Source organism: Oncorhynchus nerka, linkage group LG9b (genome assembly GCF_034236695.1).
Source record: "Oncorhynchus nerka isolate Pitt River linkage group LG9b, Oner_Uvic_2.0, whole genome shotgun sequence".
In the NCBI taxonomy this organism is placed as follows: domain Eukaryota; kingdom Metazoa; phylum Chordata; class Actinopteri; order Salmoniformes; family Salmonidae; genus Oncorhynchus; species Oncorhynchus nerka.
Window position 1 is genome coordinate 43,609,516 of NC_088424.1, and position 17,935 is coordinate 43,627,450.

General features: G+C 42.6%; 1 protein-coding gene across 1 annotated transcript; it reads left to right on the forward strand.

Annotated features, from left to right (window-relative positions):
• The first annotated feature begins 508 nt into the window (after positions 1-508).
• cplx4c (complexin 4c) lies at positions 509-17,118 on the forward strand. Its single transcript, XM_029644629.2, has 4 exons — positions 509-642; positions 758-972; positions 8,858-8,945; positions 15,947-17,118. The coding sequence occupies exons 2-4, from the start codon at positions 797-799 to the stop codon at positions 16,172-16,174; spliced, it is 492 nt and encodes a 163-aa protein (XP_029500489.1). The 5' UTR covers positions 509-642; positions 758-796; the 3' UTR covers positions 16,175-17,118.
• Positions 17,119-17,935: the final 817 nt, after the last annotated feature.

Genomic DNA, 17,935 nt, shown 5'->3' on the forward strand with positions numbered 1-17,935 from the left:
TCTGACTGTATGTGGGGGGTTCAGGTAGTCTGACTGTGTGTGTGGGGTTCAGGTAGTCTGACTGTGTGTGGGGGGTTCAGGTAGTCTGACTGTGTGTGGGGGGTTCAGGTAGTCTGACTGTGTGTGTGGGGTTCAGGTAGTCTAACTGTGTGTGTGGGGTTCAGGTAGTCTGACTGTGTGTGTGGGGTTCAGGTAGTCTGACTGTGTGTGGGGGGTTCAGGTAGTCTGACTGTGTGTATGGGGTTCAGGTAGTCTGACTGTGTGTGTGGGGTTCAGGTAGTCTGACTGTGTCTGTGAGGTCCACGTCGTCTGACTTTGTGTGTGGGGTTCAGGTAGTCTGACTGTGTGTGTGTGGGGTTCAGGTAGTCTGACTGTGTCTGTGAGGTCCACGTCGTCTGACTTTGTGTGCGGTCCAGTGGTGAGGTCTGGCTGGCCAGCTCCTGGCCTACTGGCTACCTGTAATAAGCTAATCTCTTGAGCGGTTTTACTCCAGACAGAATACATAGACACCCAGATCCCCTCACCTTGACAGACAACAGCTTATGGTGACACCAGGGAAAGTTATACTCTACAGAACAACAACATCATCCCAGCTCTTCTTAAACTCTTCAAATCAAAAAAACATATTTTTGCACTGAGCAGGTCAACATTTTGGAATCCTTTTCTTTAAACATGATTTAGTTACTTCTCTCACTCTAAATTTGAGGCAGTAGTGGGCCTCTTTCTAACAACCTGCTGCCTTCCCCTTCCCATGTAGTGCTCCGCTGTAGTTCCGTAGCTCATCAGTTGGTCCAGGATGTCGTTCATGATGAAGGCCATGTTGGGGAGTAAGTTGAAGGATATGACTGGAGGAGGAGGAGGAGGAGGAGGAGAGGTTGAGGTGCCAGCAGGCGATGTGAAGGAGACCCCTGAGTCTAAAGGAATGTCCAGAGAGGAGTTTGAGGACTACCAGCGACAGCTTATAGAGGAGAAGTGAGTAACCAATCAATCAATTAATCAACTGATCAAGTTCTATTTGCATAGTGTTTTGACAAATTCATGATAAATTCATTACCCCTTAACCCTAGCTAAAACCCCCAAAGGTCAAAATGTACCAATTCATTACCCCTTAACCCTAGCTAAAACCCCCAAAGAGCACAGTGTACCAATTCATTACCCCTTAACCCTAGCTAAAACCCCCAAAGAGCAAAGTGTATCAATGTGTCTTTATATCTGAACCTAAATCCAGATTTAGGCTAATATGAGGGATGGCTAATTTTCTCACAATAGCAGATTAGCAGATGAGGCAAATCAGTGGAACTAGTCAAAAAATATTTATGTTTCAAGACATGTTTTTACATGCTATATTAACATACCGGACGGCAGGGTTTGGGAGTGGCTGATCACATCAGTTATGTTACCACCCAAACTTTGAAAAACTAGATAATTACTTCTTGGATTACTTTTAAATTCACAAAGGATGTTTTGCGAGAAAAAAAAATACACCATGACACGTTTTCTGTTTTCTCAATGACATTCAATTCAGAATTGAAAAAAAAGGCGCATGTTTAAGTTCCACCTGAGCAAATCTGACCACAAGTCAGAGACCACTATGATGGCACATCAAATGTGTTTGATGGATCCTTTTTTGTAGTCTTCTAATAGCTCTTCTGGGGAAAGTAATTAAAAGTTAACGGGAAAGTAATCAGATTATGTTACTGAGTTTGGGTAATCCAAAAGTTATGTTATTGATTATAATTTTGTACAGGTAACTAGTAACTAACAGATTACAATTAGAAAACAACTGTGGACAAGAAGACAGAAGCTGAGGAAAAGTGATATCATATAATGAAAACAGAAGATTTGTTTCGTGCTAACGTGACATGAACTTGAACTCGCTACTTCCAGTAACCTTTCAGAACTTTAATGAAAAAATGTACTAGTTGGCCTAAATGAATAACTGAAAAGGTACTAGCTGGCCTAAATGAATAACTGAAAAGGTACTAGCTGGCCTAAATGAATAACTGAAAAGGGACTAGCTGGTCTAAATGAATAACTGAAAAGGTACTAGCTGGCCTAAATGAATAACTGAAAAGATACTAGCTGGCCTAAATGAATAACTGAAAAGGTACTAGCCGGCCCAAATGAATAACTGAAAAGGTGCTAGCTGGCCTAAATGAATAACTGAAAAGGTACTAGCTGGCCTAAATGAATAACTAAAAAGGTACTAGCTGGCCTAAATGAATAACTGAAAAGGTACTAGCTTGCCTAAATGAATAACTGAAAAGGTACTAGCTGGCCTAAATGAATAACTGAAAAGGTACTAGCTGGCCAGAATGAATAACTGAAAAGGTACTAGCTGGCCTAAATGAATAACTGAAAAGGTACTAGCTGACCTAAATGAATAACTGAAAAGGTACTAGCTGGCCTAAATGAATAACTGAAAAGGTACTAGCTGGCCTAAATGAATAACTGAAAAGGTACTAGCTGGCCTAAATGAATAACTGAAAAGGTACTAGCTGGCCTAAATGAATAACTGAAAAGGTGCTAGCTGGCCTAAATTAATAACGCAAAAGGTGCTGGCTGGCCTGAATGAATAACTCAAAAGGTGCTAGCTGACCTGAATGAATAACTCAAAAGGTGCTAGCTGGCCTAAATGAATAATTCAAAAGGTGCTAGCTGGCCTAAATTATTAATGCGAAAGGTGCCAGCTGGCCAAAATGAATAACGCGAAGGTGCTAGCTGGTCTAAATGATTCATGCAAAAGGTGCTAGCTAGCCTAAATGAAAAATGTATAAGGTGCTAGCTGGCCTAAATGAATAATGCAAAAGGTGCTAGCTGGCCTAAATGAATAACGCAAACAGTCCTAGCTGGCCTAAATGAATAACGCAAAGGTCCTAGCTGGCCTAAATGAACAATGCAAAAGGTACTAGCTGGCCTAAACGAATAACGCAAACAGTCCTAGCTGGCCTAAATGAATAACACAAAAGGTACTAGCTGACCTAACAGAATATTGAAAAAGGTGCTAGCTGGCCTAAATTAATAACACAACAGGTGCTAGCTGGCCAAAATTAATAATGCAAAAGGTGCTAGCTGGCCTAAATGAATAATGAAAAGGTGCTAGCTGGCCTAAACTATTAATACAAAAGGTGCTAGCGGTCTTAAATGAATCATGCTAAAGTTCCTAGCTGGCCTAAATGATTAATACAAAATTTGCTAGCTGTCCTAAATGAATAACGCTGAAGGTGCTAGTTGTCCTAAATGAACAATGCAAAAGGTGCTAGCTGGCCTAAATTATTATTGCAAAAGGTATTAGCTGGCCTAAATGAATAATGCAAAAGGTGCCAGCTGGCCTAAATGAATAATGCAAAAGGTGCCAGCTGGCCTAAATGAATAATGCAAAAGGTGCCAGCTGGCCTAAATGAATAATGCAAAAGGTGCCAGCTGGCCTAAATGAATAATGCAAAAGGTGCCAGCTGGCCTAAATGAATAATGCAAAAGGTGCTAGCTGGCCTAAATGAATAATGCAAAAGGTGCCAGCTGGCCTAAATGAATAATGCAAAAGGTGCCAGCTGGCCTAAATGAATAATGCAAAAGGTGCCAGCTGGCCTAAATGAATAATGCAAAAGGTGCCAGCTGGCCAAATTTACCAGCAAAACATTTTGATGCTACAGACAATAACATCTACTACAACTCTGAGACCTCTCTAGCTTCATAACATGAGTGTAGAGTGTGTCAATGTTAAAGTCACAACCATCTTCCAGGGGTCTGTCTAAGAGCAGCAGAGGTAGTGGCATTACAGTCTGATAACTAACACAGTACCACATTATGTCTGATAACTAACACAGTACCACATTATGTCTGATAACTAACACAGTACCACAGAGTGTCTGATAACTAACACAGTACCACAGAGTGTCTGATAACTAACACAGTACCACAGAGTGTTTCTGTAAGGGGGGTGAGTACTGGCGGCAGAGAAGTCAGAAGCAGGAGAGAAAACTGTGTTTCCAGCAGCGTAGTTTATTAAACAAAAACTCACCGTGCAACATTACAAATATAACAAATGGGTACAATACCCTACGCACGCCAGGACAAACGTGCACAAACACTTACAAATAACAATCACCGACAAACACATGAGGGGGAACAGAAGGTTAAATGCACAACATGTAATTGATGAGATTGAAACCAGGTGTGTTACAAGACAAGACAAAACCAAAGGAAAATGAAAAGAGGATCAGCGATGGCTAGAAAGTCAGTGACTTCAACCGCCGAACGCCACCCGAACAAGGAGAGGGACCGACTTCAACCGCCGAACGCCCCCGAACAAGGAGAGGGACCGATTTCAACCGCCGAACGCCACCCGAACAAGGAGAGGGACCGATTTCAACCGCCGAACGCCACCCGAACAAGGAGAGGGACCGACTTCAACCGCCGAACGCCACCCGAACAAGGAGAGGGACCGACTTCGGTGGAAGTCGTGACAGTGTCTGATAACTAACACAGTACCTACCACATTATGTCTGATAACTAACACAGTACCACATCATGTCTGACAACCACATCATGTCTGATAACTAACACAGTACCACATCATGTCTGATAACCACATCATGTCTGATAACTAACACAGTACCACATCATGTCTGATAACCACATCATGTCTGATAACCACATTATGTCTGATAACTAACACAGTACCACATCATGTCTGATAACTAACACAGTACCACATTATGTCTGATAACCACATCATGTCTGATAACTAACACAGTACCACATTATGTGTCTGACATCTTCTACACAGAGGTGTATAAGAGGTATATAAAGCCCTGCTGTGTATCATATAAACACTGGTTGAGTGGTTTAGTGATTAGCCTAATTTCAACACTAGCTGCCTGTCAAGCCACGAGTGTCTGTCTCTCACAGAGGGGTGGGTAGAGCAGAACGACAGGCACATGGTGTTACATGTTTACGACCACATGTAATGTATTTTCATGTTTCTGCCCACCTACACATACATACCTGAGTGCATATACATACATGTGTGTGTTGGTGTGCATGAGAGCAAATATGTGTGTGTGTGTGTGTGTGTGTGTGTGTGTGTGTGTGTGTGTGTGTGTGTGTGTGTGTGTGTGTGTGTGTGTGTGTGTGTGTGTGTGTGTGTGTGTGTGTGTGTGTGTGTGTGAGGCTCAGGTGATGTCAGTGAAAGGCAGGTATAAAAACTGTAGGCTGTAGGCTCCAGGCAGCATGGCTTATTGTAATGACTGGGGGCTGTAGCTCACTAGGCTCATGTAAGCCAGGCCAGGCAGGGGTCAGGGGGATTAGGGTCTGGGTTACTGTCTTCCGACAGGTGACGTCACTACTGCAACATGTCGATGCTAGTCCCTCCAATAACTCTGAAGTAAGATAATGCAATTCTGGTGTAATAACTGACCAGCGCTGTGCTCCAGACAACCCTTGTTCTTCTTCTTGTTATTATTTCACGTCTTCTTCTTTAACTTCTTCTACATCTTTTACATTCTTCTTCTTTTACCTCTTCATCTTCTTTTACATTCTTCTTCTTTTACCTCTTCATCTTCTTTTACATTCTTCTTCTTTTACCTCTTCATCTTCTTTTACATTCTTCTTCTTTTACCTCTTCATCTTCTTTTACATTCTTCTTCTTTTACCTCTTCATCTTCTTTTACATTCTTCTTCTTTTACCTCTTCATCTTCTTTTACATTCTTCTTCTTTTACCTCTTCATCTTCTTTTACATTCTTCTTCTATTACTTCTTCTTCATCTTCTTTTACATTCTTCTTCTTTTACTTCCTCCTCTCTTCCTTTTCCTGCTCCACTGCTATTGCTCCAGAGTCAGCAACTGGTAACCACACATGCTCCAACCCGTAATAACACATCTACCACCCTCAACACTGGAGCCCCTCAGGGTTGTGTGTTTAGTCCCCTCTTGTACTCCCTGTTCACCAATGACTGTGTGGCCATGCATGACTCATATCAATTCAGATCAAACTTTATTTGCCACATGCGTCGAATACAACAAGTGTAGACTTTACCGTGAAATGCTGACTTACAAGCCCTTAACCAACAGTGCAGTTCAAGAAGAAGAAAATATTTACCAAGTAGACTAAAATAAAAAGTAATAATAAAAAGTAACACAATAACAATAACATTAACGAGGCAATATACAGGGGAACCGGTACAGAGTCAGTGTGCAGGGGAACAGGCTAGTTGAGGTACTGCACATGTAGGTGAGGGCGAAGTGACTTTGCATAGGTAACAAACAAACAGTGAGTAGCAGCAGTGTACAAATTGGAGGGGGGGTGAAAATGTAAATTTTCCAGTGGCGATTTTTATAAGTTGTTCAGCAGTCTAATGGCTTGGGGGTAGAAGCTGTTGAGGAGCCTTTTGGTCCTAGACTTGGCGCTCCGGTACCACTTGCTGTACGGTAGCAGAGAAAACAGTCTATAACTTGGGTGACTGGAGTCTCTGACAATTTTATGGGTTTTCCTCTGACACCGCCTATTATATAGGTCCTGGATGGCAAATGATGTACTGGGCCGTTCGCACTACCCTCTGTAGCACATTACAGTCAGATGCAGAGCAGTTGCCATACCAGGCAGTGATGCAACCGGTTAGGATGCTCTCGATGGTGCAGCTGTAGAACCTTTTGAGGATCTGGGAAACCATTCCAAATCTTTTCAGTCTCCTGAGGGGGAAAAGGTTTTGTCGTGCCATCTTCACAACTGTCTTGGTATGTTTGGATCATGATAGTTCATTGGTAATGTGGACACCAAGGAACTTGAAACTCTTGACCAGCTCCACTACAGTCCCGTCGATGTTAATGGGGGCCTGTTTGGCCCATATTTTCCTGTAGTCTACGTTCTGCTCCTTCGTCTTGCTTATATTGAGGGAGAGGTTGTTGTCCTGGCACCACACTGCTAGTTCTCTGACCTCCTCCCTATAGGCCGTCTCATCGTTGTCGATGATCAGGCCTACCACTGTTGTGTCATCAGCAAACTCAATGATGGTGTTGGAGTCGTGTTTGGCCACGCAGTCGTGGGTGAACGGGAATACAGGATGGGATCAGTGTTGCAGATGTTGTTGTTGCTTACTCTTACCACCTGGGGGTGGCCCATCAGGAAGTCCAGGATCCAGTTGCAGAGGAAGGTGTTTAGTCCCAGAGTCCAACACCATCATCAAGTTTACTGATGACACGACGGTGGTAGGCCAGATCACCAACGGCATACAGGGAGGAGGTCAAAGACCTGGCAGTGTGGTGCCAGGACGACAACCTCTCCGGGTGAGCGCACCCCCATCCACATCGACAGGGTTTTAGTGGAGCGGGTTGAGAGATTCAAGTTCCCCAGTGTCCACATCACTAATTACTTAATATGGTCCACACGAGCACAGCCGTGAAGAAGGCGCCACAGTGCCTCTTCCCCCTCAGGAGTTGATTTTGTATGGCACCTCAGATCCTCAAAAAGTTGTAGATCGGTTTGGTTTGGTTTGACATTCGATAGACTATTTCTGGGGCAAGTTAGGGACCGAAATTACACAATGTAAATGGGACAATATTTTAATGTTGCACATCTTTTAGTTGTCTCATTAAATGCTTTCAATATGTATATATGCATTTCTACAATTTGTAGTTGGTTTGAGTTGTTTAGGTCATTGAAATTTGGGGCGATTGACATTATAAAACATTGTGTAATTTAATGTTGGTCCCTAACGTTCCCCAAAGGGATATCGAATGTCAAACCAAATTGACCATGAGCGTTACGATCGGGTCCATGCAGCTGTGCTCCAAAATGATTAATTGGGTGCTCCTGTGGACAGGATAGAAATAAACCCAACCCAAGTAAAACTGTTACGGTACCCTTCATTATGTGACAAACACTTTCTGTATCATCTCACAAATCTCAGTTTTGGACGAGACTGACTATTTGACCAAAATTATCCTATTTACATTTTGTAGTCAATTTTGACACTAGAGTAAATGTTTCAGACATATCAATGCCACATAGGCTATATTCAAAACGAGAAGTTACTTTTTAATAAGGGAAGTCGTTTGTTAAAGACGTCCTCTAGTGATTTTTGAACTTGTTGAAAAGTGATATCCCAGGTATAAATACAGTACACACACTGAAGAGTAGAAAATACGTTGAACAAAATAGTCTCAGTAAGGTACAGTATTTATAAGTCATATTCTTAAAAATAAAGTTAAATATTTAACAATAAAAAATTACAGCCAAAATTAGAGACTGTCACTTTAAGGACGGATTTGGGACACAGAGGCAGAGTTCTATCCCTCAAGTCCACACTGGCTTGGTATGGAGGAACATCTACATCCATACTGAACAACATGGTTAAAATAGAGCTTATAAGTCTATCTATCTTTTCCCTAAAGGAAACCCAAGGACCTGCATACAGTCTGACCTTAGTCCCCCTCTAATCAAAGACATTAGGGACAATTTACTTTGTCCTTATATGAAGAAGAAAAAAACATCACCAGAAGATGCGAAATACTCAAATAGTATACCGTAATATATTGAGGCAAATACTGTAATCTTGCTTAGTCATGTTCTTGCTGTCATAATAATCCCTTCCTACCTGGCCGCCATTGGAATTCCATGAACCTATTGTTCCCAACCCTATCTCTAGCCAGGACCATCTCTATCTCCACCTACCTGACCATATCCTATATATGATATATCTAGGGCCCAAGGTTTCTCCTGGTCAGGTTAGGTTGTCAGTAAACATTTCCTAGCCTTTTGGTTTTTATATGTATTAATTGATGTGAGTTTGCTTCTATATCTATAGAATTAACACACTTGAGGGAGTTAAATCGAAGTGACTTTCTTTCCCCTTGCAGGATGGAGCGGGACAAGGAGTTTGCCACAAAGAAGGCGGAGAGGGCCAACCTGAGGTCCTGCCTGCGGGACAAGTACCGCCTACCTGAGGTAAGGGCTGACTTACTGTCGGCCCAGGGTTGGTGACTAACTGATTACATGTTACGTGTTAGTGAGGGCTGTTTAACAGATAAAAGCTGTTTTCAGTCTCTCAGTCCCAGCTTTGATGCACCTATACTGACCTCACCTTCTGGATGGTAGCGGGGTGAACAGGCAGTGGCTCAGGTGGTTGTTGTCTTTCGTGGTCTTTTTGGCATTCCTGTGACATCCGGTGCTGTAGGTGTCCTGGAGGGCAGGTAGTTTGCCTCCGGTGATGCGTTGTGCAAACCGCACTTCCCTCTGGAGAGCCTTGTGGTTGAGGGCGCTGCAGTTGCCGTACCAGGCGGGGATACAGCCCGACAGGATGCTCTCAACTGTGCATCTATAGGAGTTTGTCAGGGTTTTAGGTGACAAGCCTTCTTCACCACACTGTCTGTGTGGGTGGACCATTTCAGTTTGTCTGTGATGTGTATGTTGAGGAACTTAAAACTTTCCACCTTCTCCACTACTATCCCGTCAATGTGGTTAGGCGTGTGCTCCCTCTGCTGTTTGTTGAAGTCCACGATCATCTCCTTTGTTTTGTTGACGTTGAGTGAGAGGTTGTTTTCCTGACACCACACTTCGAGTGCCCTCACCTTCTCCCTGTAGGCTGTCTCGTTGTTGGTAATCAAGCCCACTACTGTTGTGTCGTCTGCAAACTTGATGATTGAGTTGGAGGTGTGCATGGCCACGCAGTCATGGGTGAACAGGGAGTACAGGAGGGGGCTGAGCACACACCCTTGTGCGAAGTGGAGACGTTGTTCTAATGCCTCTTAAGGGGAAAGTAATCCAAAAGTAACAAAGTATTCTGATTATATTACTGAATTTGGGTAATCCAAAAGGTTCCTTACTAATATTACTTGTTAGATATTACTTCACTGTCGGAGCTAGAAATACAAGCATTTCGCTAAACCTGCAATAACATCTGCGAATCACGTGTATGTGACCAATACAATTTGATTTGATTTGATTTAGAAAGTAACGTAATCAACTCTGTGTAGGGCTGACTACTAACTTCAGATACATGAAATTTAAAACACATGAGTTAGCCCTTAGCCTCGAATTATCACGTTGATCCCCTGTAGACAATGGAAACATGACTGTCAGAGACCAATCAGTTCTGGCCATATATATACATATATACTGTATATATATGGGTAAAAGTCTTATAAGGTTTTCAAAGTTGCAAAAAAATAAAACAGCAATTACAATTCCCCAAAATGCTTTTTTATTTTCATTGAAGTGTCACCTATGCCTTTATATTAGTTATATTCAAGAATAACGTCAATAAATATTTTTTTATGTACCCAAGGAAAATGTAATTCAGTATAACACTGAATGTTGTTTTTAATTGTTTTAATTTTATGCCCTCAAAATCACTAGGTTATATATTCATGCTTAGACTGGCAGAAATATAACTCCCCAGAAAAAATGACATTATTTTATTTTGAAAATCACATATTTGATGTGTCACAGGTAGAACTCAAAATTTGTTGAAGGTTTTTTATACAAAACGTCCTGCCTTACACTGAAAAAAATTCTAAAATCTATTAAAATCTCTTTCACTTCATCCTTTGAGATGTGTTTTTGTCTCTCTGAGTCAACAAAACAAAGTTATTGTATTTTAATATAAAATACTGGTGTTGTACTGTGTGAGAATATTTTGTTACCCTGAATAACACATATCACCACGGCCCACAAATATTGATTAAAGGTGAATCCTTCAACAATAACAATAATGATCCGATGATTTATTTATTATTAGTAGCAGCAATAGTATTTGTCTTTTAGCTATTTTTTTAAGTTATAAAACTTTAAAAAAAACAGGATAAGATGTTTAAAATGTGCAGGCTAGCTGAACTTAGATCTCTTCCAAACTAGAGAGAGAGAGAGAGAGAAATGACCCATACGCCACACACATAAAGAACATGGGTTTTATTAGCAACATAGTTCTCCCCTTTTCTCTCAAACATGTGTTGTTACTATTTAATTGCTAATGTTAATTTTTTTTTATTTTTTTATTTTATTTCACCTTTATTTAACCAGGTAGGCTAGTTGAGAACAAGTTCTCATTTGCAACTGCGACCTGGCCAAGATAAAGCATAGCAGTGTGAACAGACAACACAGAGTTACACATGGAGTAAGCAATTAACAAGTCAATAACACAGTAGAAAAAAAATGGGCAGTCTATATACAATGTGTGCAAAAGGCATGAGGAGGTAGGCGAATAATACAATTTTGCAGATTAACACTGGGGTGATAAATGATCAGATGGTCATGTACAGGTAGAGATATTGGTGTGCAAAAGAGCAGAAAGGTAAATAAATAAATAAAATAAAAAAAACAGTATAAAAACAGTATGGGGATGAGGTAGGTGAAAATGGGTGGGCTATTTACCAATAGACTATGTACAGCTGCAGCGATCGGTTAGCTGCTCGGATAGCTGATGTTTGAAGTTGGTGAGGGAGATAAAAGTCTCCAACTTCAGCGATTTTTGCAGTTCATTCCAGTCACAGGCAGCAGAGTACTGGAACGAAAGGCGGCCAAATGAGGTGTTGGCTTTAGGGATGATCAGTGAGATACACCTGCTGGAGCGTGTGCTACGGATGGGTGTTGCCATCGTGACCAGTGAACTGAGATAAGGCGGAGCTTTACCTAGCATGGACTTGTAGATGACCTGGAGCCAGTGGGTCTGGCGACGAATATGTAGCGAGGGCCAGCCGACTAGAGCATACAAGTCGCAGTGGTGGGTGGTATAAGGTGCTTTGGTGACAAAACGGATGGCACTATGATAGACTGCATCCAGTTTGCTGAGTAGAGTGTTGGAAGCCATTTTGTAGATGACATCGCCGAAATCGAGGATCGGTAGGATAGTCAGTTTTACTAGGGTAAGCTTGGCGGCGTGAGTGAAGGAGGCTTTGTTGCGGAATAGAAAGCCGACTCTTGATTTGATTTTCGATTGGAGATGTTTGATGTGAGTCTGGAAGGAGAGTTTGCAGTCTAGCCAGACACCTAGGTACTTATAGATGTCCACATATTCAAGGTCGGAACCATCCAGGGTGGTGATGCTAGTCGGGCATGCGGGTGCAGGCAGCGATCGGTTGAAAAGCATGCATTTGGTTTTACTCGCGTTTAAGAGCAGTTTGAGGCCACGGAAGGAGTGCTGTATGGCATTGAAGCTCGTTTGGAGGTTAGATAGCACAGTGTCCAATGACGGGCCGAAAGTATATAGAATGGTGTCGTCTGCGTAGAGGTGGATCAGGGAATCGCCCGCAGCAAGAGCAACATCATTGATATATACAGAGAAAAGATTCGGCCCGAGAATTGAACCCTGTGGCACCCCCATAGAGACTGCCAGAGGACCGGACAGCATGCCCTCCGATTTGACACACTGAACTCTGTCTGCAAAGTAATTGGTGAACCAGGCGCAAGGCAGTCATCCGAGAAACCGAGGCTATTGAGTCTGCCGATAAGAATATGGTGATTGACAGAGTCGAAAGCCTTGGCAAGGTCGATGAAGACGGCTGCACAGTACTGTCTTTTATCGATGGCGGTTATGATATCGTTTAGTACCTTGAGCGTGGCTGAGGTGCACCCGTGACCGGCTCGGAAACCAGATTGCACAGCGGAGAAGGTACGGTGGGATTCGAGATGGTCAGTGACCTGTTTGTTGACTTGGCTTTCGAAGACCTTAGATAGGCAGGGCAGGATGGATATAGGTCTATAGCAGTTTGGGTCCAGGGTGTCTCCCCCTTTGAAGAGGGGATGACTGCGGCAGCTTTCAATCCTTGGGGATCTCAGACGATATGAAAGAGAGGTTGAACAGGCTGGTAATAGGGGTTGCGACAATGGCGGCAGATAGTTTCAGAAATAGAGGGTCCAGATTGTCAAGCCCAGCTGATTTGTACGGGTCTAGGTTTTGCAGCTCTTTCAGAACATCTGCTATCTGGATTTGGGTAAAGGAGAACCTGGAGAGGCTTGGGCGAGGAGCTGCGGGGCGGAGCTGTTGGCCGAGGTTGGAGTAGCCAGGCGGAAGGCATGGCCAGCCGTTGAGAAGTGCTTATTGAAGCTTTCGATAATCGTGGATTTATCGGTGGAGACCGTGTTACCTAGCCTCAGTGCAGTGGGCAGCTGGGAGGAGGTACTCTTGTTCTCCATGGACTTCACAGTGTCCCAGAACTTTTTGGAGTTGGAGCTACAGGATGCAAACTTCTGCCTGAAGAAGCTGGCCTTAGCTTTCCTGACTGACTGCGTGTATTGGTTCCTGACTTCCCTGAACAGTTGCATATCACGGGGCTATTCGATGCTATTGCAGTCCGCCACAGGATGTTTTTGTGCTGGTCGAGGGTAGTCAGGTCTGGAGTGAACCAAGGGCTGTATCTGTTCTTGGTTCTGCATTTTTGAACGGAGCATGCTTATCTAAAATGGTGAGGAAGTTACTTTTAAAGAATGACCAGGCATCCTCAACTGACGGGATGAGGTCAATGTCCTTCCAGGATACCCGGGCCAGGTCGATTAGAAAGGCCTGCTCACAGAAGTGTTTTAGGGAGCGTTTGACAGTGATGAGGGGTGGTCGTTTGACTGCGGCTCCGTGGCGGATACAGGCAATGAGGCAGTGATCGCTGAGATCCTGGTTGAAGACAGCGGAGGTGTATTTGGAGGGCCAGTTGGTCAGGATGACGTCTATGAGGGTGCCCTTGTTTACAGAGTTAGGGTTGTACCTGGTGGGTTCCTTGATGATTTGAGTGAGATTGAGGGCATCTAGCTTACATTGTAGGACTGCCGGGGTGTTAAGCATATCCCAGTTTAGGTCACCTAACAGAACAAACTCTGAAGCTAGATGGGGGCGATCAATTCACAAATGGTGTCCAGGGCACAGCTGGGAGCTGAGGGTGGCCGGTAGCAGGCGGCAACAGTGAGAGACTTATTTCTGGAGAGGGTAATTTTCAAAATTAGTAGTTCGAACTGTTTGGGTATGGACCTGGAAAGTATGACATTACTTTGCAGGCTATCTCTGCAGTAGACTGCAACTCCGCCCCCTTTGGTAGTTCTATCTTGACGGAAGATGTTATAGTTGGGTATGGAAATCTCTGAATTTTGGTGGCCTTCCTGAGCCAGGATTCAGACACGGCAAGGACATCAGGGTTAGCAGAGTGTGCTAAAGCAGTGAGTAAAACAAACTTAGGGAGGAGGCTTCTGATGTTGACATGCATAAAACCAAGGCTTTTTCGATCACAGAAGTCAACAAATGAGGGTACCTGGGGACATGCAGGGCCTGGGTTTACCTCCACATCACCCGCGGAACAGAGAAGGAGTAGTATGAGGGTGCGGCTAAAGGCTATCAAAACTGGTCGCCTAGAGCGTTGGGGGCAGAGGATAAGAGGAGCAGGTTTCTGGGCATGGTAGAATATATTCAGGGCATAATGCACAGACAGGGGTATGGTGGGGTGCGGGTACAGCGGAGGTAAGCCCAGGCACTGGGTGATGATGAGACAGGTTGTATCTCTGGACATGCTGGTTGTAATGGGTGAGGTCACCGCATGTGTGGGAGGTGGGACAAAGGAGGTAACAGGGGTATGCAGAGTGGGTCTAGGGGCTCCATTGTGAACTAAAACAATTATAACTAACCTGAACAACAGTATACAAGGCATATTGACATCTGAGAGAGACATACAGCGAGGCATACAGTAATCACAGGTGTTGAATTTGGAAAGCTAGCTAAAAACAGTAGGCGAGGCTAATCCGCTAGCACAACAAACAGCAGGTAAAATGGCGTTGACTAGGCAACGGGGCCGACAGGTAAGACAAACAAGCAGAAAGGAGTACCGTGATTAATGGACAGTCCAGCGTGCGTCAGCTATGTAGCCAAGAGATCAGTGTCCAGGGGGCAGCGGTGGATGGGCAGGGGGGCTGGCGAGTGTTATCCAGGTTTTTTTTTTTTTTTTTTTTTTTTAACTAACAATGACTAACTAGCTTGTAGCTAGTTAGCTGGTTAGCGTCTGGAGGTTCTTGAGTGTGTCATAAAAATAAAAATAAGAGTAAAAGTAATAGCGATTCCGTATCACATTGGGTGAGGCAGGTTTCCGGAAGGTATAAAATAATAATAATCAATTTACTATAATTTGACTTTACATTGCATTAAGTTGCATAATTACACAATTATTATATGATAGTTATTGTTGTAGTCATAAATTGTTACACTGTAACTGGTCAATTTAAAAAAAAAGTGAAAAGGTGAAAAGGTGAAATCATCAAATATTTCAGAGATTTACTCACCTCATCACATTGGGTCTTCTTTGGGTCTTCTTTGTGATGTCACACATTGTCACATGATTACCATCACAAGAACCCACTGGGGAGCCAAGCCCAACCAATCAGAATGAGTTTTTCCTCACAAAAGGCCTTTATTACAGATAGAAATACTCATCAGTTTCATCAGCTGTTCAAGGTGACTGGTCTCAGACGATCCCGCAGCTGAAGAAGCTGGATGTGGATGTCCTGGGCTGGCGTGGTTACATGGGGTCTGTGGTTGTGAGGCCGGTTGGACGTATTTCCACATTCTCTAAAATGACGTTGGTGTCAGCTTAATGGTAGAGAAACGATCATTAAATTATCTGGCAACAGCTCTGGTGGGCAATTCTGCAGTCAGCATGCCATTTACATGCTCCCTCAAAACTTGAGACAGCTGTGGTATTGTGTTGTGTGACAAAACTGCACATTAAAAGGGGCCTTTTATTGACCCAGCACAAGGCGCACCTGTGTAATAATCATGCTGTTTAATCAGCTTCTGGATATGCCACAACTTTCAGGTGGATGGATTATCTTGGAAAATGAGAAATGCTCACTAACAGGGATGTATGGAACATTTCTGGGATCTTTTATTTCATCTCATGAAACATGGGACCAACACTTTACATGTTGTGTTCATATTTTTGTTCAGTGTATATATTTCTGACTATGTGTCTGTTTCTCAGAGTGGCCAGGACGAAGCCATGGTGAAGATGGCGGGAGACGACCTGGATCTCCCTGAGGACCTAGCCAAGATGGTGGATGAGGATGAGGAGGAGGAGGCGGTGAATGACTCACTACTAGGACAGCTACATCAACTGCAGAACATGGACATGGACCAGCTGAAGACCAAAGCCCAGACCACCATGACAGAGATACAACAGGTGGCTGAGGAGAAGTGTGTCGTCATGTGAAGAGTGATCATCAGACTTCTTCTACCCATTGATCTTTCTTCAGCAATTAAGCAGTCCATTGTGTGAACGCCTACGTCAAGTGGGATTTACCCAACAAGCACCAAGCCTACGTCTTTGTTATAATTATACAATATTGCATGTTAATCTTCACAGAACCACCTAATCATTCTGTTATTCAGTTGCCTCAGAAAATATGAATTGCTGAGGCGCTGTGAAATCATACTGTATAATGTTGCTAATGACGATCACCTCCTCTCTGTTCAACTTCCACACAGAAACAGAATTAATAGAATAGACAAAGCCCCTCAGTCCACGAGTATTTGACTGGTACACTCAATATGGCCGCCGGTCCACCCATCACAAAATGTTGACTTCAATGGGAATATCTGTTCTAGTAATTATATTTTTATGCATCCACATCCGAAACGGTTGAAACAGAGTATTTTGAGTATTTTAACTTTCACACTAATAATTCTATATTAAACTGATTATGGCAGTAGGCCGAGAATGGAAAAAGACATATAAACACCTTACTCTGCTTATGTCAATTGGCGTGAGGTCAAAATCAAAGGAAGCATACATCGATTTACAACACCTGGTTTTCTGAGCATTCTTTCAAATTGTTAGGACACATAAACAGCTTAATGGGCATTCCAGTAGCATTGCAGCTGTGTATTTGATCTGCTCATGCACCGGTAGCACAAGCTTCCCTCTTATGCACGAGTTAAGTGAGTTTCGGAAATACTGAAAGTCTGCATCTCAGAAGTAGTTTACACATGCAAACTTTATATGTACAAACTCAGAATCAAATAGGCTTCGAAAAAATGACATGGTCACTGGGGTAGAACGTTTATTTTGATTCACGATTTTCTGTATTAATAAAAGTCTCACGAGTAAACAGGATTATTAGGGAAATCGTTTATCCTCTATGGGATTGCTGCCCCCCCCGCGGGACGATTGAGCTAACGTAGGCTAAGAAGATTAGCATGAGGTTGTAAGTAACAAAAAAAATCCCAGGAGACATATCTGATATGGGCAGAAAGCTTAAATTCTTGTTAATCTAACTGCACTGTCCAATTAACAGTAGCTATTACAGTGAAATAATACCATACTATTGTTTGAGGAGAGTGCACAATTATGAACTTGAAAAAATATTAATAAACGAATTAAGCACATTTGGGCAGTCTTGATACAACATTTTGAACAGATGGTTTATTGGATCAGTCTAAAACTTTGCATAAACACTGCTGCCATCTAGTGGACAAAATCGAAATTGTGCCTGGGCTGGTATAATACAATATGGCCTTTCTCTTGCATTTCAAAGATGATGGTACAAAATAAATAAATAAAAAACGCATGCTTTTTTCTTTGTGTTATCTTTTACCAGATATAATGTGTTATATTCTCCTACATTCATTTCACATTTCCACAAACTTCAAAGTGTTTCCTTTCAAATGGTATCAAGAATATGCATATCCTTGCTTCACGTCCTGAGCTACAGGCAGTTAGATTTGGGTATTGCAAAGCGTGTAAACATTTCAAACAAACTATTATATTAATCTGACTATCCACAATAATGGTATTATTGTGTGCATGTAACTGTACAATACATGAAAATGCAAATACATTAAACTAGAATAAGATGGTCTGTCTATAGATAAAAACATACATTGTCAGATTATTTTTACATTTTTCTTTGTCTGCTGCGTAGTAACGAAAAATAAAAGACATATTAGGAGCAAGTCTTATTGATTAAGTAAA

Excerpts from the sequence above, each read along its gene's own strand:
- cplx4c (XM_029644629.2), top strand. The coding sequence starts at position 797 with ATGTCGTTCATGATGAAGGCCATGTTGGGGAGTAAGTTGAAGGATATG. Across the intron at positions 973-8,857 it reads CGACAGCTTATAGAGGAGAA|GATGGAGCGGGACAAGGAGT; the intron begins GTGAGTAACCAA and ends TTCCCCTTGCAG. Across the intron at positions 8,946-15,946 it reads ACAAGTACCGCCTACCTGAG|AGTGGCCAGGACGAAGCCAT; the intron begins GTAAGGGCTGAC and ends TCTGTTTCTCAG.